This window comes from Wolffia australiana, chromosome 18, assembly GCF_029677425.1.
Source record: "Wolffia australiana isolate 7733 chromosome 18, ASM2967742v1".
NCBI classification, from domain to species: Eukaryota; Viridiplantae; Streptophyta; class Magnoliopsida; order Alismatales; family Araceae; genus Wolffia; species Wolffia australiana.
The window spans coordinates 10,876,088-10,899,184 of record NC_135852.1 but is presented as its reverse complement, the minus strand read 5'-3'; the positions used below and the strand labels follow the sequence as shown (position 1 = coordinate 10,899,184).

The 23,097-nt window shown below is 43.7% G+C and overlaps 2 protein-coding genes and 1 pseudogene across 2 annotated transcripts; 2 read left to right on the top strand and 1 right to left on the bottom strand.

Moving 5' to 3' along the window:
• Positions 1–8,021: 8,021 nt before the first annotated feature.
• Positions 8,022–8,570, bottom strand: LOC144714841 (serine/arginine-rich splicing factor RSZ21A pseudogene; annotated as a pseudogene).
• A 3,591-nt stretch (positions 8,571–12,161) lies between these two features.
• On the top strand, positions 12,162–13,207 carry LOC144714937 (uncharacterized). Its single transcript, XM_078589750.1, has 3 exons — positions 12,162–12,264; positions 12,374–12,700; positions 13,067–13,207. Exons 2-3 carry the CDS (start codon positions 12,469–12,471, stop codon positions 13,072–13,074), a joined length of 240 nt encoding a protein of 79 aa, XP_078445876.1. The 5' UTR covers positions 12,162–12,264; positions 12,374–12,468; the 3' UTR covers positions 13,075–13,207.
• A 3,471-nt stretch (positions 13,208–16,678) lies between these two features.
• LOC144715244 (suppressor) lies at positions 16,679–17,706 on the top strand. Its single transcript, XM_078590174.1, has 3 exons — positions 16,679–17,021; positions 17,131–17,408; positions 17,478–17,706. Exons 1-3 carry the CDS (start codon positions 16,925–16,927, stop codon positions 17,544–17,546), a joined length of 444 nt encoding a protein of 147 aa, XP_078446300.1. The 5' UTR covers positions 16,679–16,924; the 3' UTR covers positions 17,547–17,706.
• The last annotated feature ends 5,391 nt before the right edge of the window (positions 17,707–23,097 follow it).

The following is a 23,097-nucleotide window of genomic DNA, read 5'->3' as shown; positions in this document are numbered from 1 at the left end:
ACCGCCTTAAATAACTTTTTTAAAAAGATGTTGTGATATGTTGATAAATTTAATTATTCACACCTCAGATTTAGTTCAAGTACAGCACAAATAATAACAATTAATATTTCATCATACAAAAGGAAAATAAGGAAGAATCAAACCAGCCCTTGGAGAGAAGAATGTCAAAGGCTTGAATGTAGTTCAAGTTCAACCTAAATAATATCAATTAATATTTCATCATACAAAAGGAAAATAAGGAAGAATCAAACCAACTCTTGGAGAGAAGAATGTCAAAGGCTAGAATTGAGCTGGCTAACAAATGTTTTGTAATAATATACAATGAATATTATAGTATGAGATACAGGGAACAGGCCAACAATAAACTTTTTGTATAACAGTACTTCTTAAATTAATACAGATAATAAGTAATTAAATATTACGCCAGGAATGGAGGCACAGTAATTCGATTTTCAGAATGAAAAGATATCCATTCGAGGCTATGAAGATGAGTTAAGTAGTGTATTGGAGAGACATGATATATATATAAATCAAATGGATGTTTGAATATGAAAGTAAAGCTTGTATTTTAGCCAGCGTTGATTGTGTTTATTTATAAATATTTAAATTTATCGACGGAAAAGACAAGGAATGAGACAACAATGGAGAATGAGAATGAATAAAAGCTATTAAATCCATGCGAAAGCTCAGGCGATAAAAGAGTATGGATGCTAAGAAGGAAAATATCCTTGGAGTCCAAGGTTGTTTTATTCCCTATTTACAGGGAAGAGGGCCTGGATGACCTGAACTGATAAGAGAAAAATCATAGTCTGCCTTGTTCCTTTCATAGAATTTCATAAAATAAATGGTCATATGCTAAGGCAATATATGCACTATTCGTGCCCAAGCATTTGAGTAAACACATAACATGAATGAAAAAATTATGCATATCAGGTTAATAAAACTCTACTTAAATAAATCCAACTTCTCCCCTCAGTGTTAATTAACGAGAATTAACTCTGGAATACTAGGGAGAAACCACTTCCATGGTTCCCAAATCAGAGAGAGGAAGCACAGTTGGATACTTTCCAGAACAATCAACAGTAGCCCTAAAATCATATGGTCCCCAGGAGGCATACAAACTAAAAGAAAGTCCAATCTTGGTCTCATGGTATATTTTCGACATATTGAACCCCCCAATTCTGGCATGATGGAGCTCTCACTAGATTGAAATCCTTGTTTCTCTCACTAAAAAAGGGAAAACCGAGGACTATCTCCAACCATTATTTGACCGAAGAATTATCTAATTATCCTCCATGGTGCCAATCTCTCACTACAAATGAAGAGGACCCTTTTGCCTGAAACACACTTAGTCTCAGAAAAAAACAGGAAATTCTAGTATAATATTTCATCTGAAGCCTACTAGGGCGAAGTTGTATAAACCGTTGTATAAACGTTTGATGTGCTTATGCTTTTTTCTATGGTGCACAATTCCCGATTGCACACGTCACTCGTGCGATGTTCCCGCATTTTTGGAAGGGGGAGAGAGAGAAAGAGAAAGAGAGAGAGACAGACAGACAGACAGACAGACAGACAGACAGACAGACAGAGAGATAGACAGGGAGTCAGAGCGAGAGAGACGGGGAGAGAGAGAGGGTCAGAGACAGAGAGAGACCGACACGGAGAGAGAAAGAGACAGACAGAGAGAGAGAAAGAGAGACTGAGACAGAGAGAGAGAGACTGAAACGGAGAAAGAAACAGACTGAGACAGATTGAGAGAGAGAGACTGAAACGGAGAGAGAAACAGACTGAGACCGATAGAGAGAGAGAGAGACTGAAACGGAGAGAGAATGAGACGGAGAGAGAGAGAGATCGAGACAGACTGAGAGAGAGAAAATGAAGCGGAGAGAGAGAGACTGAGGCAGAGAGAGAATGAAATTGAGAGAGAGAGACTGAGACAGAGGGAGAATGAAATTGAGAGAGAGAGACTGAGACAGAGACAGAGAGAGAATGAAACGGTGAGAGAGACTGATACAGAAAAAGAGGGAATGAAAAGAGGAGAGAGAGAGACTGAGACAGAGAGAGAACGAGACGGAGAGAGAACGAGACAGAGGGAGAGAGAGAATGGGACGGAGAGAGAGAGAGAGAGAGAGAGGGAGAGAGAGAATGAGAGGGAGAGAGAGAGAGAGAGAGAGAGATAATGAGACACAAAGAGAGGGAATGGGAGAGAGAGATAAACAGAATGAGAAGGAGAGAGAGACAGAATAAGGAGAGAGAGGGACCGAGACAGGTATCGAGAAAGAATGGGACGGAGAGATAGAGAGAATGAGACGGAGAGAGAGAGACTGAGACAAAGATCGAGAGAGAACGGGGCGGAGAGATAGACAGAATGAGACGGAGAGAGAGAGAGTGAGACAGGGATCGAGAGAGAACGGGACGGAGAGATAAAGAGAATGAGACGGAGAGAGAGAGTGAGACAGAGATCGAGAGAGAACGGGACGGAGAGATGGAGAGAATGAGACGGAGAGACAGAGAGAGAGAATGGGACGGAGAGATAGAGAGAATGAGACAGAAAGAGAGACCGAGACAGATAGAGAGAGAATGGACGGAGAGATAGAGAGAATGAGGCGGGGAGAGAGAGACTGAGACAGAGAGAGGGAGAGAGAGAGAGAGACGGAGAGAACAGATGGGGGCAGAGAAACAGAGAGAGAGACAGACTCGGAGTCGAAGAGATAGATAGATAGAGAGAGAGAGAGAGAGTCAGAGAAATGCAGAGAGACGGATAGAGAGAGGAGGAGGCTTCCCTCTATTCAGGGGTCTGATGAAGCGCTTTCTTTGGAGACAGCGGTCAACTCAGATTCGAGTTGGGCAATTCTCGTCTTCAGCCGAGCCACCTCCTCTTCCCCTCCCTCCTTCCTGTCCCTCTTCCTCTCCGCCACCGCCCCCTTTCTCAGAACCCGCAGCTCTCTGATATAATGGTGCATCCGATCGATCATCAGCCCCAAGAACAGCGCGAACCCTGCCAAATAACCCTAGCAGATTATCCATGATGTCTCATAAATTGCCGATCCCTGATGGGTTGCGAGCTAAGATCGACTAGTACAAAACCCATTTATCAAAATTTTAAATTTCCCAACATTGCAAATGTAAAATTTTGATAAATGGGGCGGCCCTCCCAGAAAGATCATCTCCAGCCTCCAATATTGGTTTCTTATAATAATTTTTTTTTGAGGAAAATAGACAGAGTCCCCCAGAATAGGGAACCCCCGTTGCCATTGATATAATGACATAGAAAATCAAGTCATGCATTACAAAGGGAACGAAATCAGGGGGCCACAGCCACCTCTCTTCCAAACATTTGCCAATCCCCTAGCGTCGTGCAGAATAGCATCGACGGAGGGAGGCCTCCCCTTGAAGATGGCTTCATTTTGATGTAGCCATATCGCCCAAAGGTGGGCGAAGATCCGTTGCCACTCCGGCTCCCGGCGGAACAGCCCGCCGCTGATGGAGTTCCAAAAGTCCTCTTCAGTAGCGGGGTCAACGCTACCCACCCCGGCCGCCTGCCACACAGCCTGGGCCGTCGGGCATCGGAAGAACAGGTGGCCACAGTCTTCCACCGCCCCGGAGCATAGGACACATTCGGCAGTATTCCCCGGGTACCAGCGTTGACGGAACTGTCGCGTCACCAGTCTACGCCGCAAGAGAAGCCAGCCGAAGATTTTCACCTTCAGTGGGATTCGCCGCCTCCACAGTATTCGACTTCGGGGTATGAGGGAGCGGTCTGCTGGACTCCCCTGTCCCCGCAGAATGCGGTATGCAGTTTTGGCCGAAAAACTGGCTCCTCGCCACTCCCAGGTGTCCCGCGCCCCTTCTTGCGGCTGCAAAGAGGCAATCAATCGCTGTAACTGGAGGAAGTCTTCCATTCGTTGCTCGGAAAGATGGGCAGGTAATGTTGGGCACCACGCATTGTCCCACATCCCCCGAACCGGGGCACTGGGGGCGGGCGAGAGACCATATAATCTGGGGAATAGGTCTCGCAGGGGCCCAAGACCGGTCCAATCGTCCAACCAGAACCGAAGGCTGGTTCCATCCCCTAGCTTCGGCCGAAAGAGAGGCTGAGCCTTGGCGAAGACCCCCCTCAGCCCCCTGATGAAAGCGGAGTCCCCTCGGAGGGGTGTAGCCCATTGCTCCCAGTCCATTCCCCTTCCGTAGCTGTCGTGCAGGACCGCCGTGACCTGATCTGAAGGAGGCTGCATCAGTCGACGTACCAATTTGATCAGCAGAGCCATGTTGGTGTGCTGAATGTGCCTGACACCAAGGCCTCCCTGTGACGTGGGGAGACATACAGTGTCCCAGCTGACGAGGGCCACGCCCCTCGATTCCCCTTGACTGGGCTCGCTCCAAAAAAATCGCCGCATGTAGCTTTCAAGCCTTCTGCGAACGCTCACCGGCATCCTGAAGACTGACATGAAGTGTAGAGGAATCGCGGCTAGCACAGCCTTCACCAAGACCAGTCACCCTCCTCGAGACAAGAGACGACCTCGCCAGCCTCCCAGCCGCTGTACAACCCTCTCCACCACCGGTTGCCATTCCCGTGCTCCAACTCGGCCATCAGTGAGAGGCAGGCCCAAATACCGAATGGGCAGGGAGCCAATCGGCGTATATAGAAGTTGGGAGCACTGACACAAATCTTCTGGAGATAGCCCGATACCGACGAGTGTAGACTTGGCCCTATTCAGTTTGAGTCCAGAGAAATCGGAGAAGATGTCCAGCAAGATCGAGAGGTTCTCAGCCTCCTCCACCGATCCCTCGATGAAAAAAGTAGTGTCGTCAGCATATTGAAGGAGTGGGATCCCGCTAGGCCAGCCAGGGGTGTGAAATCCTCTGAGCAGCCTCCTTGCGCACAACCGTTCCGAGCACCGCGTCAAGGTATCAGCCGCCAATATAAATAAAAGCGGGGCCAGTGGACATCCTTGCCGGATACCCCTTTGGGGGTGGATCCAGCCCCCTTGAGGCCGGCCATTGACTAGGACTGCAAAAGTGCTGGTCGCTACGCACAGCTTCATCCATCGCACCCAAACCTCCGGGAAACCACGCTTGCGCAATACATTCCAGAGATATCGCCAGTCAAGCGTATCATATGCCTTGGCGAAGTCCACCTTCCACATAAATCCGGAGGTGCCTGTTCGCCTCCAGGCCGCAAGAATTTCCTCTGCCACAACCACACTCTCCACCATGTGTCTACCCGGGACAAAAGCAGATTGAAGAGGGCTCACTAAGTAGCCAATTACCTCGCGGAGTCTGTTGGCAAGTACCTTGGCGATGATCAGGTATATCGAATTGGAGAGAGCGATGGGCCTGAACTCTCCCACTTGTTCAGCTCCCGGACATTTTGGGATAAGCACGATATAAGCTTTGTTCAGCCGGTCCATCTCGCAGGTACCATTCCGGAATTCCTCCAAAGTCGCCATGACCTCCGGACCCACCATATCCCAGCACTCCTTGTAGAAGAAAATTGGCATGCCGTCCGGTCCCGGAGCCCCTTCAGCATTCAACCCACGAATGGCCAGCTGAGCCTCTTCAGTTGAGAAAGGCTCGATTAGCTTAGTTCGTTGCTCTTCCGAGATCCTTGGTGCGTCGGCTCCAGACCACTTCCATTTGTTACGCGGTCCCCGACGGTAGAAAGCCCGAAAGTGGTTAGCTAGGGCACATCCAACCTCCGTCTGGCCGTTGACCACTGTCCCCTCCACCCGTAAATGGTTGATCTTGTTCATTCTTCGTCTCCCACTTGCTGCTTGATGGAAGAAGCGGGTATTTGCATCCCCTGCCGCCAGCCAAAGCTGCCGTGATCGCTGTCGCCAGTCCATTTCAGTCTTTAAATCCTCCTCAGCCACTACGTCCCGATGGGCTTGACGCGTCGCCAACTCCTCCGCTGATAAAGGCCGGCTATCCTCCTCTGTGTCCCATCGTTGTATCTCCACAAGAGCAGCGTCCCTGGTTTGGTTCCGGTCCTCGCGAATCTTCCGGCGGAAGTCGATGAGGTGTCGGCGGAGCCCTGTCAGCTTAGTAGCCAGCCGTGCCGACGCTGATCCGAAAGCAGGAACGGTACCCCACCACTCGGCAACTCGCCTCTTGAAGCCCTCCTCTCGTAACCAGGAACGATCTAGCTTGAAATAGGGGGGCTTTGCAGTTCCTGTTTGTGCCTGCCAGGAAATAGGAGTATGATCAAAAATAGGGCGGGGTCGGGACGTGACCTCTGCGAGCGGAAACATCTCCAGCAGCGCGATGGAGCATAGGAATCGATCGAGCCGAGAGCGCGCCAGAGGGCCTGCTGCGCTTCGCCAGGTGAATCGTTGGTCCGAGGGCCCCATTTCTTGAAGCCCGCAATAGGCCAGTAGGTTTCTGAACTCCGCCGAACCTGGGTCCATCCCCCTCAAGCCATTCGGCCTGTCCTCGGCTGCCACAGTCACATTGAAATCACCACCAATGAGAATCGGGAGCTCCTGGAATTTGTGGGTAAAGGCGTAAATATCTTCCCACAGTTCCCCTCTTCGCGAGGCCGGTGGTCCGTAGGCCGAGGCCACCACCCATGTCCGCCCGTCCTCACGGTTGGACAACCGGGCCGCAACCACATGCTGCCCTTTCCACTCCTCCAGCTTATCAAAGTCCTCCGCCCTCCAAGCCACTGCAATGCCCCATGATCGGCCAATTGCATCACCGGTTACGTGTGCTCCATCACCCCCCCGGCCGAGGGCGCCCCACACTTGGGGTAGATCCTGCTCTAACATAGTCTCTTGGATGCACACCACCTTTGCCCCCCATTCATTGATATATCTTCCCACTACTCTTCGCCTTCGCTTGTCACGGAGGCCTCGCACGTTCCATGAGAGGCAATTCATGGGGAGGCTACCGTGGCGCCCTCTACTGTCGAAGCCATCATAGCTCCTGCTGCCTCAGCAATCATTCTCGTCTTGGGATGTTCAACACGTTCTGGCGCTGTCCCTGGGAGCTGGGCTCAGCCGCGATAGGGGCAGCTGGGGAGGTGGCCCCTTCGTCTGCCATGACACCTTCCCTTGTTGCTTGAGTCCATGCTTCTCTCCCCTCCGATGAGTCATTCTTGGCTCCGATGAGTCGGAGGATTGCGCCCCAAATTTTGATTGAGCCAAGAAATGCTCTCGGAGCCGATCATGGAAAGCGCCGCAGACTTTTGCCTCCACTCTGTTAGGCCTGAGGTTCCCCTGGTGGACCGTCCGTCCCCTTCGATGCCTGTGGGGGGGTTCCCGACCATCACAAAGTTGGCCGATCGAGGAAGAGGAGGAGGCGGAGGGACCACCAAGAGCTGGACAACCGGGGCCCATGGGGCCGCCTCGCATATAACTGATCGAGGGAGAATGCCGACGTTGTGGGGTTCCACTTCAAGCACTGTGATTAGAGGGTCTCCGCTCTCCAGCCCGGTGGATATAATCCAGCGAAGGCGAGCAAATTTTCGCACCATATGGGCTGCGTGTTCCACTGAGCGATATCCGAACGGAATGCCATGAGCCTCCACCAAGATCGCACCGTTCTTTATCTTGCATCCCCCGTCTGTCTTTTTGACTCCCTGCCATTTGACTGTTCCTTGCGCCGGCATCTGCTGGTGCCATCCACAGATGTTTTCTCTTGCTGCCCGAGGCAATCTTCTAAGTAGGAATTGTTTCTCGTCCACCATTTGGAGTTCCGCCTGAAAAAGCGGGGCATAGTGTTCCGTCAAACCTGCTTGAACTGCCTTCAATGTTGGAGCGCCTCCTTGAACCTCCCCGATGAGAGAGGTGACTCTGAACTCCGCGAAACTTCTCGAGTCAGCACGGCCTCCCAGCTTTAGGTTCATTGGGCACTCGGATCGGCGGTGACCTGTGCGTCGGCATCGGCAGCAGATTACTGGATCTCTGCAGTCTTTTGCAACATGTCCGCGTCCAGGCAACAGAAGCAACAGTTCTCGTTGATTCGTTCAAGCCATCGCTTCTGTTGTGTGGAATGCTCTTCTCGCTGGGCGAATCGGGCTGTCAAAGGGTGCGCACCAGAGCCAGCCCCACGCGGAGCTTCTCGGAGTATGTCTGCAAATGTAGTCTGTTTGCCAGCGTCGGCCTCCTACCCCGCACGGCCTGGACTTCGCCATTTGCCCGCCCGGTCATTTGGTCCGTGGCGCGGGGGGGCCGCCAGGCCCTACGGCCATAGCTTTGGCTTCTTCGTCGCCTGGGGCTAGGACTCGGGCGTCTTCCACTTCCCATCCCTCTGGAGCCGATGCTAAGTCGGCACACTCTGGCAAGATGCCCCGGCTCACCACACTCATAACACTTCATAGCCGACCCCACATGTCGCTCCCGAGTATGGCTACCTCCCCCATGAGACATCTCAACCCTCCATCCATTTTTGCCATCAAGCTCACGGATAGCATCAAGAGCATCCCTTCTGTCAGCAAATTCAACAAAAGCATAACCTGGAGGTTTACGGGCCACCCATACACTTCTCAAAGCGCCGTAGGCCCGAAACTTGTCTTCAAGCTCCCTTTTAGTAAAACTGGCGTCCAGGTTTCCAACATATATCTGTGCCATGTATTTTGCACAATCGCGCCAAAGGAAACCCTCAGCAGATCCGGCAGCGTCGGCCCCAGTCCTTTCTTTCTTCTTCCTCAGGCGCTAGGGTTTCCGGTTCTCGCTCGAGCTCCCTTCCATGGCGGAAATCTTCATCACCCTGGATGTGGAAGCTGGGTCGGGAGCTGACGGAGAGGCTGGAGGAGGCGAGAGTTTTTGCAGCAGACGGCGGAGCAACACGTGGAACCCTTCTCCGGATCCGATCAGAAACGCGAGGAGCAGCGGCCCGGTGGCATCAACAATCCGCCGGAGATCGGCGCCGAAGAGCAGCAGAGGCACGGCGAGGGGCAGCAAGAACTCGAAGACGACGCCGTAGGTTTCGACTATGCTTCAGGTTTCTTATAATAATATGGAAGGTAAATCTATAAATAAGAAACCAATAATGTCGACTAGAACAAAACCCATCAATAACATCGACTAGTACAAAACCCATTTATCAAAATTTTAAATTTCCCAACATTTCGAATGACCCGCGAAAAAATTTTCAAGAATGATGCGGCCCTCCCAGAAAGATCACCTCCAGCCTCCAATATTGGTTTCTTATAATAATATGGAAGGTAAATCCATTTATAAGAAACCAATATTGTCGACTAGCACAAAACCCATCAATAATATCGACTAGAAAAAAACCATTTATCAAACTTTTAAATGTCCCAACATGTCGAACGACCCGTGAAAGTTTTTCAGGATTGATGCCGCCCTCCCAGAAAGATCATCTCCAGACCCAGATATTGGTTTCTTATAATAATTTGGAAGGTAGATCCATTTTAAAGAAACCAATAATATCGACAAGAACAAAACCCATTAATAATATCGACTAGAACAAAACCCATTCATCAAAAATTTAAATTTCCCAAGATTATTATAAGAAATTCAGCAATGACACATGAAAAAATTCAGCAATGATTCAGCAAGATCATCGCCGGATCCGGATATTGATTTCCAATTGTATGCTAAAAGATAGACCAGAAGACTACCGTTGACAAATTATAGGGATTTGGCCTCATCCAGGGTACGCACAGAGTTAGTACAAAAGCGAAACCGGAGGTAATAATAGAATTCCGTTGCTCGAACAACAGAAAACCTAGAAATCTAATGATCAGACTCTGAAAATAGAGATCAAATGCATCAAAAATATCAGAACCCACGACAGAGCGTCACACATTGTTAGATTGCAACCCCGAACACACCCCCCCCCCCCAAAAAAATGATACCATCGCTCTAGATTGGGAGTAACATGGACAGAGTAATCACAAACGTGAAACCGGTGGTACAAATACAATTCCGTTGCTCGAGCAAAATAAACCCTATAAATCGAGCGATCTGGCGAGGATCAGAATCTCAACCGAGACTAATCACATCAAATATATCAGAACCGACCAGATGTCATCACTATATTAAAAAATTCAAAGCCCCCAATTAGAAATAGACTATCGCTCTAGATTGCGAGTGAAAAGGAAATTACCGAGCAGTGAAGCCTCGAGGAGGTACCGGGTCAAGAGGACCTGATCCGTGGGGCTGAGACCGACGAATCCTTCATCTCCTCTGACTCGGCTACGAACCTTGCCCATGCTGTGCACGCTGGAAGCGAGAACGACGAACACAGTGGCCGCGATCGTCCGAACGGCGACGGGTCCTCGCCCTCGCTTGAGTTTGTCCAAGCAAAGAAGAACCAATTTCCGCAGAGGATTCTTCACCAGCAATAGAACCACCACCCCCGCCTCCGCCCCAACCACCGAGAACAGAAGCTCTATCATCTTCCTCGATCTTCTCCTCCTTCCTCTCTCGATCTACGGAGAACTGGAGAAGCCACGGAGAGATGAAGGAACGCGCAGGAGCAAGAACCGAGGAAGAAGGAACTGGGTATTTATAGAGAAGAGGGGGAGGAGTAAATTCTCACTAAAGCCCAAGAACTATACTAAATTCCTCAGCGCAGAAAAAGGGCATGAGCGCAATTTAAAATTCTCTCAGCCCCACTGACTCTAAATTTTGACCCCCCTAGTGTAGACAACCTACCACTATTCTAAAAACTATAGCTAATAGCAAGAGCATTATCTTCCTTGCTAGAGTTTTGAATCACAACATTCCCTTCCTTCAATGACTGCCGCTGGCCTACGGATCGGACCCGGTGGGTCAGGCCAGATCCGGTCTGATGGTCAAACTGGGCCGAACGTTAGGTAAGGTTTAGGTCATTGATAAAAACCTAGACTGGACCAACGCTACCTAAGGGCACCATTATGGCCCTCTGGAATTGGCCTAACCGCAGCAATTAAGTACCCTCTGGCATTCAAACTAATACAATAGTCAAGGCTATGGCGATATGTGAAGGAACGAAACCTTCACAATATCGTCGTAGAATCAGACTTAGAGGTGTTCGTTGACATGCTTCATGCAGGTTTATGCTCTTAACAGTTGCTGAACTGCGTATGGTAGGACATCATGCGGTACCGCTCTTGCGTGACTACTGTTCGTCACCAGCTGTTTGAGGGCAGCCAGACAGCGAATGCCCTTGCCAACCACACGATATGCACACAAACTCCTTCCTCTCTTTTCATCTCTCAGCAAGAACTCCCTCATGAAGCTCGTGGATGCTATCGCGTTGAGCGCCTCGGCTTGCTGGTTCTTCGTACGTGCCACACACTGTCGAAAGAGGGCACGGGGGACTGGCGTATTGCATGGAGCGCTGGAGGCGGGAGAGCTCGCACTCTCGCCTGATAGGCCTACCTGTTGTGCATCACAAAGTTGACAACTGTGGACGGGGGGAGGGATTGCGCACACTCCATGCATTACCACGCTGCGGGGCTCCAACACACTAACGATGACGAGCAACCTTCTCTTGGCTACTTATAGGTACCACTCGTGTATTTTTTCTTTTCTGCACCAAGGGCGTGGACGAGTATTGTCCGTGTGTAATTGGGACATGTACGCTCGCTCCACGCCTATAAACTCTGTTGAACATTACATCTAATAAATAAAATCTCCCTGGGTGGCGTCCAGGGCACGGCTGGATCGATCTTCAAGCACAACCCTAGGGGTTGGTCGTACCCAGCACTGTATTTTTTGCCAATAAAAAAAGGTTCCATCTATGGTATGCTATGCTAAAAGTTAAGCGGCACTAAGATCTGGGAGGGAGTTAAGCAGTTCTCACTATGCTAAAAGTTGTAACTAATAGCAAGGGCGCTGCTTCTATTCTTAAATCTTCCTAGGCTGGGTGTAATGGTCTTGGGCCTTGGCCAGTCTGGTGGACCATTCCACAATTAGAGTCAATATTTGGGTAAGAAATAACGTAAAAAATAATAAATCAATGTTAAGGGAAAAAATATGATAATGAAGTCATCATCCATTCACCATCAGTTCATGACCTCCTCTGTGAAGTGGCTTTTATAACCCAATAACAGAATTTAGAAAGGTGTAAGCGTTAATGAAATTCAAATTAATATGTCAAGATTTTATTAGAAGTCATCTGAAACCCAGAGAACACACGATAAGAATGATTATTTCTAATTTAACTCTAGATTCCTCATCCTTAACTGAAGATTCTAGATCTATCTACTCTACAAAATTGAGATATCCAACAGATTCCATGAGCCAAATAAAAGTATGATTATCCATTTGAGACATCATATCGGCAAAGAATCTAAGTTTTCTAACCGAAGTATGTTTTTTTTGGGATTTATTGAAACGATTTTATGGTTTTAAAATGCGACTCCCGGCCCTTTCTACTTCTCTTCCTTTTCATCGTCTGATATGCTGGCGATTTGCAGAAGAAGAGTGCTCAATCCTGCTGTAAAATCGTCTCGATGAAGGGATAGAAGCGGATTGAACCGATTGATGCTAGATCGACCGCGAGATTTGAGATATGGGTCTTCAGTGGGCTTACATCTCGGCCGTATTGTTCCGTCCCCTTCTCGCGTTCTTCCTCTCTATATCGATAATTCTTCTCAGTTGGTGGTTGGCGTGGAAGACGGTGCTCTCTCACGTTCCCCTCGTGCAGGAGATTTTTGGGTTGCGCAAGAAACCCATCAAGACGAGAGCACCCGCAAGCCATCGTCTCAGCCGATTCTACAGCAACAACACTTCTCGTAATCCCGGTATTGACAAAACCTTCAATCTTCTCAATCAGTGGCTTCAATCTCTTCATCTGATTCTTTAATTGAATCACTGAATTGCTACCAAAATTTCTTTGAAAGATCATCCGCTTAATATTTGACGTGAATCAAGAAGATTACCTTGATTATGTTCCAACCATATGTTAATAATCCCGGTATTGACAAAACTTTCAATCTGCTCTATCAGTGGCTTGAATCTCGTCATCTGATTCTTTAATTGAATCACTGAATTGCTACCAAAATTTCTTTGAAAACTCATCCGCTTAACATTTGATGTGAATCAAGAAGATTACTTTGATTATGTTCCAACCATGTGTTGATAATTTTACTCTGGCTTTGATTCCACAGGAAGATGACGAAATATTATGGACATGAATGCATCAAAAGCGGGCGATGCAGGGAAAAAAACTTCAATTTCATCTGTGTAAATTCATCCTAGAAAGATAAGTTATTATGATAATGTCAAGCATGGTTTAATTGCGTGATGAATAGGTGCGCATTGGTACCTTTTCAATTTCGCATTTGAAAATACTGTGAATATTGGCGTTAGCATGTCTTGGTCTCAGGACAGTTATGAATTCACTCAGCTAATCATGAACAATAAATAGTTCCCAGCCAAGAACCTTATGATGGAAATATACCCTGGATTTCTCTGAGCTCTTTGCTTTTCTCTTGGCTTTACGTTTTGGAAACAATTTTAAAGCAATATGCCACTTTCATTATCTAATTACTGCATTCTTACGATCCTTTCTCCTGATATCTAATGCCAAAATCTAGATTAACCGGATGCGTGCAGTTTTCCATGGTGAAAACGTCTGGATTTTTCTGATGCGGGTTTCTTCTAGTTGATTGTAGTTTGCAAGCTGTCATCTTTTAATAAAAAAACCGAAACTCTGATTTGTCAGACTGATCTTAATGAACTCTAACCATCATTTTTGTTTGTCATTATGCTTCTCAGACCATATGGTGATTACTCCCAACCATTATTTTGGACAAGAAATCCCTGTTTTTGTATTACTTGAACTCATCATCAGTTACATCTGTGTAAGTTTCAAGGTTTTACATGGTATCTTTTTTGCAACGTTCGACTTTATCTTCACAACAAGATTGGATGTATGCAATAGAATCCAGATAAACTAGAGATTAGCCATCTTGCCATAATATACTCTGGACCTTGTACTTATGAAAATTTAAGAGCAGCCTAAAGACAGAAAAAAATGATGGATCTTGATAAGGGCTTGACATCCTTTTGTTGATGACATAAGGTGATATCAAGTGCACTCTATTTCATGTACTAGAAATTATCTAATCATATCAGACTGCGTATTTTTGGCCCAGTAAACTTTGTATATATTCTTTGACTTAAATGAAGTCCTCAATTAATTTTGTTCTGCTTTCGTGACTTCTTATCCACAATCTGATATTCGACCTAGAAATTTCTATTCCGTGACACTTTTAGATCATCCAACTAATTCAGGTCAGATTTTATTTTTTTATGAATTCCCTAGAAACACCCTCAGGGGGACTGTACATGACTAATGAAACTCTTACTGAGCTTTTGTTTTTGGAGATGACAATTACATGATTTCACTACAGCTCAACAGCCTCAGAATGCATGTGCAATATTTGAACAGATTCAATGGAGGCCTTTGACGAAGAGATAAACTTAGTAGAGTAGATGATTTATTGTAGGATATGTTAAATTTAACTTATATAATTTCGCATTCGCTCACTCATATATGTTAAATTATCATGAAGCTACTCATCATTATGATGAGAACCCTCGATATATCCAGAACGACCTTACACCACCCATTTTAGGGTTCAAAATTTTATATATGTGTTATAGGGTCAAAGAAACACAAAGACCCAATAACAAGATAACAGTCAGGATAACTAGTGCATGAAACTGTGTGCCAATGGGCCAGGCGCATTCACGAGAACCCATTCAATACAATACAAGGACAAAATATTTTTATAAGATTTTTTGTATCTTGTCCTTATTCATAAGGTTATGGCTTTTTTGGCCCAGATATTTAGTAGGGGCATAGTGAGGAAGTAATGCTCTGAAGAAAATTTAGTATCCAGGAGAGTATTATGTAATAGCACGAACAATGATAAAAATAGTATGTCCATTTCATTCTCTCTAATCTCCATTCTTTAGCAGTTATGGACTTATCATATAGCAGCATTAGTATATATCATACTCATTGGTACTCAAAGAAAATATTCAATTAAACCCCTTGTAATGCCCTTCCCTCTCCCCTAAAAAACACTACTGTCTACTCACTAGTTCAGATATCATGTCCAAATCATTGCTAAATCAATGCATGTCTATCCTTAGATCTAGGGAATAGTCAGAATAAAGGTCAACTATTTTGAGTTCTCTTCTCCATCTTGCCTATCTTCTTTGCTTGTAAGTTTTTATAAAGGCAATCTTTAGAATTAGGATTGTCAAATCATAATTAAAGAACGGTCTTTGTATTTATTATATTAATACATTTAGCTTATATGACACAAATCAAGGTTTATTACAGATTGATTCAGGTTCAATAAAAATAAAACAGAGTAAAACCTAGTTTATTTCCTCAAGCTAGACCTCTACCTTAGATATTGACATTTTCTCTACGCTAAACCATTTTAGAAGTGGCGTTTAAAAAATAATAATGACAAACAATGCCAGAGTTAAATAACTATTATAAATCAGAATGCTTACGTGTAATTGTTAAGTTAACTGTTTATTAAATTCGTTTTCCAACTTTAATTGAAATGAAAAAGACAAAATAAAATAACTCGGCTCTTTCTTACACGATATTTGATGAAGTAAAATGGGAATTGTCATTAAATAATGTTTAAAAAGTATCTTAGACCATTGTTTGTAATTTCGGGACCATGGTGCTCTTCTGCAAGATAAAAGAAGAAAGTGCTGGTCTTAGTTCTAGGTTGAAAAGTAGAATGTCTTACACTGTAATGTTCTCCCATACATGTGTTGATGTATCTATTATCCTAGTGTGTTATGCATTTTAATATTTTGAATAATTCAGAGAAAAAAGGGTTTCAGGTGCAGTTTGATAATAGTCGATGCATTGATCGACTATTTATAGAAATTTGGGACGATGGGAATTAAATGAAAGATAAGCTTTCCATTTATGTTTCCGCAGTAAAATTTTTGGAGGTCTTTAGGAATTGTTGTCGAAAAACTGAAAATTATTGGCAGAAACAGGAGAATAATCAATAAATTACATAATTCAAATATATTCTTAGTTAGAGAGAATACAATTTAGAGCTATATTTCTGATTATTTGTCTTATTGTCTATATGATTATTGTCCCAAAAGGATATCATATAAACTCAACTCATGTTTCATGAGGGCATCCTACTTTACACTTCATGAAGGTAACACAACTGAACAACAGTGGAGTTAGATCAGCTGGGAAGGTTGTATGATGGACTTTTCCGAGACAACAGTTGTCTGGGCTATTCATGACTAAACCAAATTTCCAGTATAGTGCAGGGACGCGGACGGAACGGTTTTTTCGTCCAGGATGAAAAAATCATCATGACTGTGATGTTGGACAGAATCCGAGACGAAAATTTGTCCCGAGACGAACGGACGGGACAGTTTCCGCCCACTCAGATGAAAAAACCTTCCCGTTCGGAGGTCTCGTGCGAAAAAACCGTCCCGTCCACGTCCCTGCACTGATTCTGGACGTTGGACTGGATGATCTTAGTCCGGTCCCGTCAAACGTCCACGTCCCGGACGATCTGGAACTATAATTCCCAGACAAGTTCAACAAACAAGGTACCAAGGAGAGTAATCACATCCCAATTCTAGGAAACTACAATTTCCTTGGTATGGAAATAAAATAATATAGGAAAATCAGAGACATATATATAGTTTAAGCTGGCGGAAATCGTAGAAGATTAGGCCTCACTGAACTGTACCCATCAACTGAGGTTACGCGACGTTGTCGTCGTCTGAAGGTCGGGCCTCGGGCTTCCACCGCCTCTAATCGCTTAAGCCTACTCCGGCTGATGAATCTTCATCACATTCCCTAGATTCTTGTCCCCAAATTCCTACCCATTAGAGAAGGGTCTAGCCGGATGAAGAACGATCGATCTTGCTGCGAGGCTACCGCCGGAGATTCATCTCGATGAAGGTAAAAATACGAGAACCCACGTCGAAGTCGAGTTCTTCAAGCAATTATGCCATCTGGGCCGAAGAAAAGAAGGTCCATCCGTCGCAAGATGGAGCAAATTCGGACGGGCTTGCTGTCTCCGACGTCTAGTCCTCGTTCCGACGGTGAGAGCGAAGAAACCCTTCTTTAATTCTTGATTTTGGTTGCATAATTCTTGATTTTGGTTGTAACATTCGTCTTGCATGCTGCAATTCTTCTCGTTTCTAAGCGCAGGGAACGGTGGGGAAGACGAGGATGACGGGGAAAGCCTGGACGACGGACGAAGCGAGAGCGGCGGCAGCGAGTTGCCATCTCCGCTAACGCGGGACGACGCGGACGACGCGATCGAACTTCGGAAGAAAACGAACGGTTGTGCAGTGGAGAATATACAAGAAGCTCCTCCCACATCTCCTACTCCCCCAAAATCTCTGGTTGTAGCCATTAATCTTGAAGAAGAAGCGACTTCTTCAATCATTGAAGAACCCATCATTGAAGCACCGAGAACGATTGAGGTTTCTTTCTGCAATTATTTTCATGATATCTAGTTACCGTGTAATTCTAAGTTCATTTGAATTATACAGCTGCGGCGGCGGGCGTCTTGGATGAACTGCTGCGGTCTGTTCGATGCTTTCATCGGCAGAGACGGATGAAATCAGGTCAGAAACACCCTGTTCTATGATGATTTTCCCTGCCTGCGCAATAATTTTAGGCGTTATAAGGAGCATAGACCTTTGTTTCTTTGTTAATTATTCACACCGTAAGATCTTGAGTTATAACTTTGAAGGAGATTCTATAAATACTGTTCACGAACCTCGTGCTGGATCATTGATAAGTTATGAAAACGGTAGAATGATCTCAAAATCTGGAAATTGGACACTGCACTCCTGTCTTTGATGAGCTGACTTAGTTGACTGGACGTTGACTCAGTGGATGAGTTGACTCGATCTCCGTTGACTTTGGCCGATGGCTTAATTCATACTAAAACTGGCTGATCTGGATCAGTCGCTGGAGCAAGAAAGTCATCATTGTCATCTGAATGCTGTCATGGTTATTGTCATAATCTGAAGCTTCAGTGAGGATGACTTTTTTGCCATTGGTATTGACATCCTGATGGGAATTGAATGATGATGATGATGACTTTGTCATTATCTCTCTCTCTTGTCATCTGAGTGAGGTTGACATGGAAAGTGAAGAGAGACGAAGTTATCATCGTTGTTGCTTTCATCCTACCTGTAGATGAGAGATGATGATGGTCACAATTTTGTCCTCATCATTCATCATGGAGAGGATGAAAAACAGGTTCGTCATCGTCATCGGTGAACATTACCCTACAACATATGACTACTTTTTTATTAATGGGTTAATGACTTAATAAAAAAATAAAACAGAAAGGAGAATAAAATGACAAGCTTAATGGGCAGATCAGATTTGCTTGGCCAAAATCAATTGATCGATTTGGCTTATCTGATTTTAGATCGGCTATCTTCTTTAAGGTATCCAATTTTATTGCCAAAACCCACTCAATTGTCTGTTTTTCTTCAGCTTGATGGAAAGCATCCCAATAATCAGATGTTGTTGGGGGTAGGGTGCAGCAATCAGATGTTGTTGCCCTCTTCGATCACTCCGTCGATCAGCTCAACAGACTGATCAACGGCCCGTGACCAGATCCAAGGGATGATCATGATCAGAACGGTGATCTCGATCATTTTCCCCGTTTGATCATTGATTTATCTGACTGATTTTGGATCAATGCTTAGGGGCCGGTCTGGTCTGATTCTTCAAGCTATTTACTTTTAATTTCAAAACAGAATTGAATCCATTACTTTTAAAATACCAAGAGAGAGATTAACCACTGGGACAGATCTAGTTTACACTCATATTCATTTATAAAATAATTTTATTTAGCAATAGAGAGGAAGAGAGAAAGAGACAGAGCAAGAGAGAGGGGGGAGAAACGTAGAGAGATAGAGTGAGAGAGATGGGAGGATTATAGAAAGAGAGACATGGTGGCAGAGAGGAAGCAAGAGAAAGGCAATGATATAGAGATAGAGAGAGAGGGTGAGAGTAAAAGCCGGGCCTTTTATTATTTTCTACTCCCCAAAACCCAACCTGATTGGCACTTGTATTTTTTTATCTGATCGGGTTTTTGAGGCTTAGAGCAGATCTCTTGCCGCTCTGATCTGATTTACTTTGGTATTGAGATTATGATTGGCAGTTTTTCTTCACCTTGTGTCCTTGCGGATTGTTCACGATCAACGAAAATATTATCAGTTATTATGATCATTATCGCCACACTCGACCGTGGTGAAATCATCTTCAAGTGATTGAAATAAATTAGTTCTCTAAGATGTAATAAATAATTGTTATGTGCATAACTCCTTTTCAAACCATGATTGTCAGCTTGTGTCCAAGATTTTTGATATCTTGATAGCCCCCCAAAAGAACTCAATTTTAGGAATTTGATTTTTACTTCATAATTTACATAATCAATAAAATGATATAAAAAACATTGATTCCTGATAATAGATTTTATGTGGTTGTCAAGCCATGTTTATAATGAAGTCATTGAATACGTGAAATTACTCAGTGAATCATCCTGATATCATAATAAAGTGATCACTAGTCTCTAAACAAGTATCTAAATATTCCTATTAAAAAGATACTTGAGATGGACATCAACATATTCAGAAAGAACATCGCTATATGAGCCTACTTATATGATAAGTATGTATGATCTCTTCCTCGGGGAAAGAGATCACTAAGTTGATTTTACAAATCTTTGAATAGCATTATACCTTACTTTGAATCATGTACATTCATGTTAGGGTCCTGTAAATGGTCCAAAGACCCGAGACACCAGTATTGTGCATGAAAAACTATATTTTGACTGCAACTTGTGACTCCCTAATCACGGGCTTCAAACTATTCTTAACTTGCATATTTTAAGAACACAAAAGTAATTGACCGGTCAAGATCGGATTGTCCAAACTCGGTATAAGAGGAGACCACTTCATTACCCTCAACAAACAAGATGGCAAGGCATGACTGAGTGGGAGGATGCCCCCAAGGTCACCTATTGACAAGCTCACCGAGGTCACTGATGGACGACATCCCCATTTGAGACCACTTCATTTCTAACACAGAATGAGATGACACAATGACATCATTTCGATCATTGACATCACCGAGTGATTATGTATTTAATTGCACTAACCAAATTCGTGGATGAAAAACATTTATTTAGTTGAATCATCCAATTCATAATACCTTTGAATGATGAGTAATAGTTGGTTTCGTGCCTCAAAAGAGAATCTGTTTTTGGTGTTTTCCATCTCCAATTTCATTCATAAAACATTCTCTCATGATCGGTCAGCCCCATTCTCCCTTACTTTACCAAATAAGCGAGAAAATACTGATCACTTCTGATTTCAGTAGATATATTAAAGGTATTCATTTAAATATAAATCCACAAACCTTACTATGCAAAAAATTAGTGCCATTGGTCCCCCTACACCACACTCCCCCACCAATAAAACTTTGAAACTTTGAATCTGTAATAAAAAATTGAATTATTAATCATAAAAGGATGATCATTTTCTTACCAAGAACTGGTTGTCGGTGTTTACCATGCTAATGATAGTTCTTCATTCCATAAATCTTCGTCAATGGTAGTATTTCACACTCATTGCTTGGTTTTGTGTGGCTGCTACCAACACTTCATAATTATTGATACCTCAACACATTCTGCATCTAGATTGTGTCATAAGTGACAACAAACTGACCAGCTGATAAACTAGAATTTGGGGTTGAATAAGTCATTCAAGGCCTTGATTTATGCAAAAATATTTATAAAAGTTTTCTTACTTAGAATAGGGTAAGTAAGGGTCGAATCCGCTAGGAGCAGGTAATGAGAGAGTAAATTTCAATTGAAATATATTGTAAAATAATATTTTTAGTTGATTAAATATTTTTGGATTTTTAACTATTTTTTAAAGTGAAAATTAAGAAAACGTAGGAAATGTGGTTAAAAATAATTTACATAAAAGAAAAAATATTTATTTTGTTTCCAAAAGTTCTAATGATGTATTATGATTTTAAAGAAATTTTTGGTATTTTTAGAACAAGAAATAAATTTGAAGGAAAAATAGAACCTTTGCCCACCCTTCCTGCAACGAAACTTGCAGGCAGCAGTGCACTACCGGGTGAGAGCATTGGGAGAGACGAGTAGTGGACGAAAAACATTGTAACTTTTGGGAGAGACGAGTAGTGTCGTTTGATGGGTCAGAAAGCTCGAGGTCTAGGCTATCCACTAGAATGTTTATCCATAGAAAAAGGTGATAAACTTTGAATCATACATTTAGGAGATAACAGAAACCTTGTTGTAACTTAACCCAAGAGCCAAGTGGTGCTCTTCATCCAAAATCTTGATCACCCTTTAACTCTCTCTCCCATACTCTACTAGAGGAAGAATGAATAAAAGAATTCTAAAAAAATAGGCCTCCAAAAACAAGTTGGGAAAGAAATCCAAGATGAGATACAAAGAGATGGGAGAAGAGATTAAATATAAGTGTCCTAACTCTTCCGGCCATTATATTTGATTTTAAGAGTTTGAAGGACTAGGATTACATTATTTCTAGCCTGAATCCACGTTCTCTCCTTCCCATACTTAAAAATAGGACGTTGAAATTCAAATTGCAGGTTAGTTCCATAGTTCTTACCTTTAGTTGACTCGATTTTTAAGGAGGTTTGAATGGGGTTCTAGAATGGGCTTTTTGTGTAGTTGGATTCTTATTATTATCAAGGAAATGGCATGATTTTCTGCTTTCCTCCCATTTTTACCCCACATTCACCATTTTATTTACCTAAGTTCAGTATTTGGAATAAAAACTCCACGAAGATGTGAAAATTCTACTTGCCTCTGAATCAAGTGAGGCTAGTATCAAAAAATAATAAGATAAGTAAAAAATTGATCTTAGTAAAATAAATCATAAATTTCTCATTTTATCCATAAATGATGAATAATGCAAGTCCAAATGTAAAAATAGGGGATAAAAATGAAGTATAAAATCATGTTTTGATTGATCTAATTTGTTGTTTTCACAAGCAGAGAATAGTTTCTGTAGTGGAGCCGAAGTTGGCAAAACTGATAGAAACTTTTTGGTTAGGTTTGCCAATCAAGGAAATTTTCACTTCCTGTCTCCCTCAACCAGGAGAATGCATCCATCATATGATAGAATGAAGGAGAAAAGTAGCAATCCAACTAATTTGTAGAGCTTCAATCCTTGGGAAAAATATAAATGGAGATGTTTGGCATCAGTGTAGCTTCTGTTCCACCAATTTGGGATGCACTATTAGCTTAAAAATATATCATTTTTTAAAGCATATGGCACAAATAACTCAAGGTAATTGAGTTTGGTACTGAATCTGTAGATGCTAATTTCACAGAAGAATGCATCATTGGTGCAACATTCACAAAAAATTTGCTCCTCGATATAAACATATACTTAGACAACTTAGTTGCAATTAGGTTGATACCATCAAAAGTGAAACACATTCCTGTTCTGTCAAGCTCCCACAATATTTTTCAAAGTAAAGATATGATCTCTCTAAGTGCACGTCAACAACATAACATCACCTAAAACTGCACAAATTGTCAACACCATATCCTGGTGGATGCGTTTGTGGCCTGTGAAAATGGCTTCAAACCTTTAGGAACATGGTGAGCACATCCCACTCATCATCATCATCAGTGTGGAGGTTTTGTAATTTTGGATTTATAAGGTATATGGTAAACAAGTCCTGTCTCTTCTCGACTACTGCTTCCAACATGTCGTGTGTAAAATTCCGCCTCAAAAGTAAGTCCATGGGGAGTTTATTGCATTTGGGAAGCATAAGAGTTGTGGAAATCTCTTAATATTTTTTGGATCTGTTCGTAGACCCTTTAATCATAGTTATCAACTCTCTAACTCGTGACATAGCATGACCGGGGGAGAAAGAAAAATACTTTTACCACAAGACTTCCTCTTTGGATCACTTTCTTGTGTCATCTCTGTATTGTTCTCCTCTAGGAATGAGTGTTATCAAATGCAAAGCTTTGATTGTGCTGCTTGGATGATTAGGTTAATGACATGGGAAAAACATGGAACAAAATGGGCTTGTGTGAAGCACGGATGCAAATCCACTACTTTGTTTGAGAATATT

Bases quoted from the DNA above. Each gene is read 5' to 3' on its own strand.
- LOC144714937 (XM_078589750.1), top strand. From the start codon at position 12,469: ATGGGTCTTCAGTGGGCTTACATCTCGGCCGTATTGTTCCGTCCCCTT.
- LOC144715244 (XM_078590174.1), top strand. From the start codon at position 16,925: ATGCCATCTGGGCCGAAGAAAAGAAGGTCCATCCGTCGCAAGATGGAG. The intron at 17,022-17,130 runs GTGAGAGCGAAG...TTCTAAGCGCAG, and splicing joins GTCTAGTCCTCGTTCCGACG to GGAACGGTGGGGAAGACGAG. The intron at 17,409-17,477 runs GTTTCTTTCTGC...TGAATTATACAG, and splicing joins AAGCACCGAGAACGATTGAG to CTGCGGCGGCGGGCGTCTTG.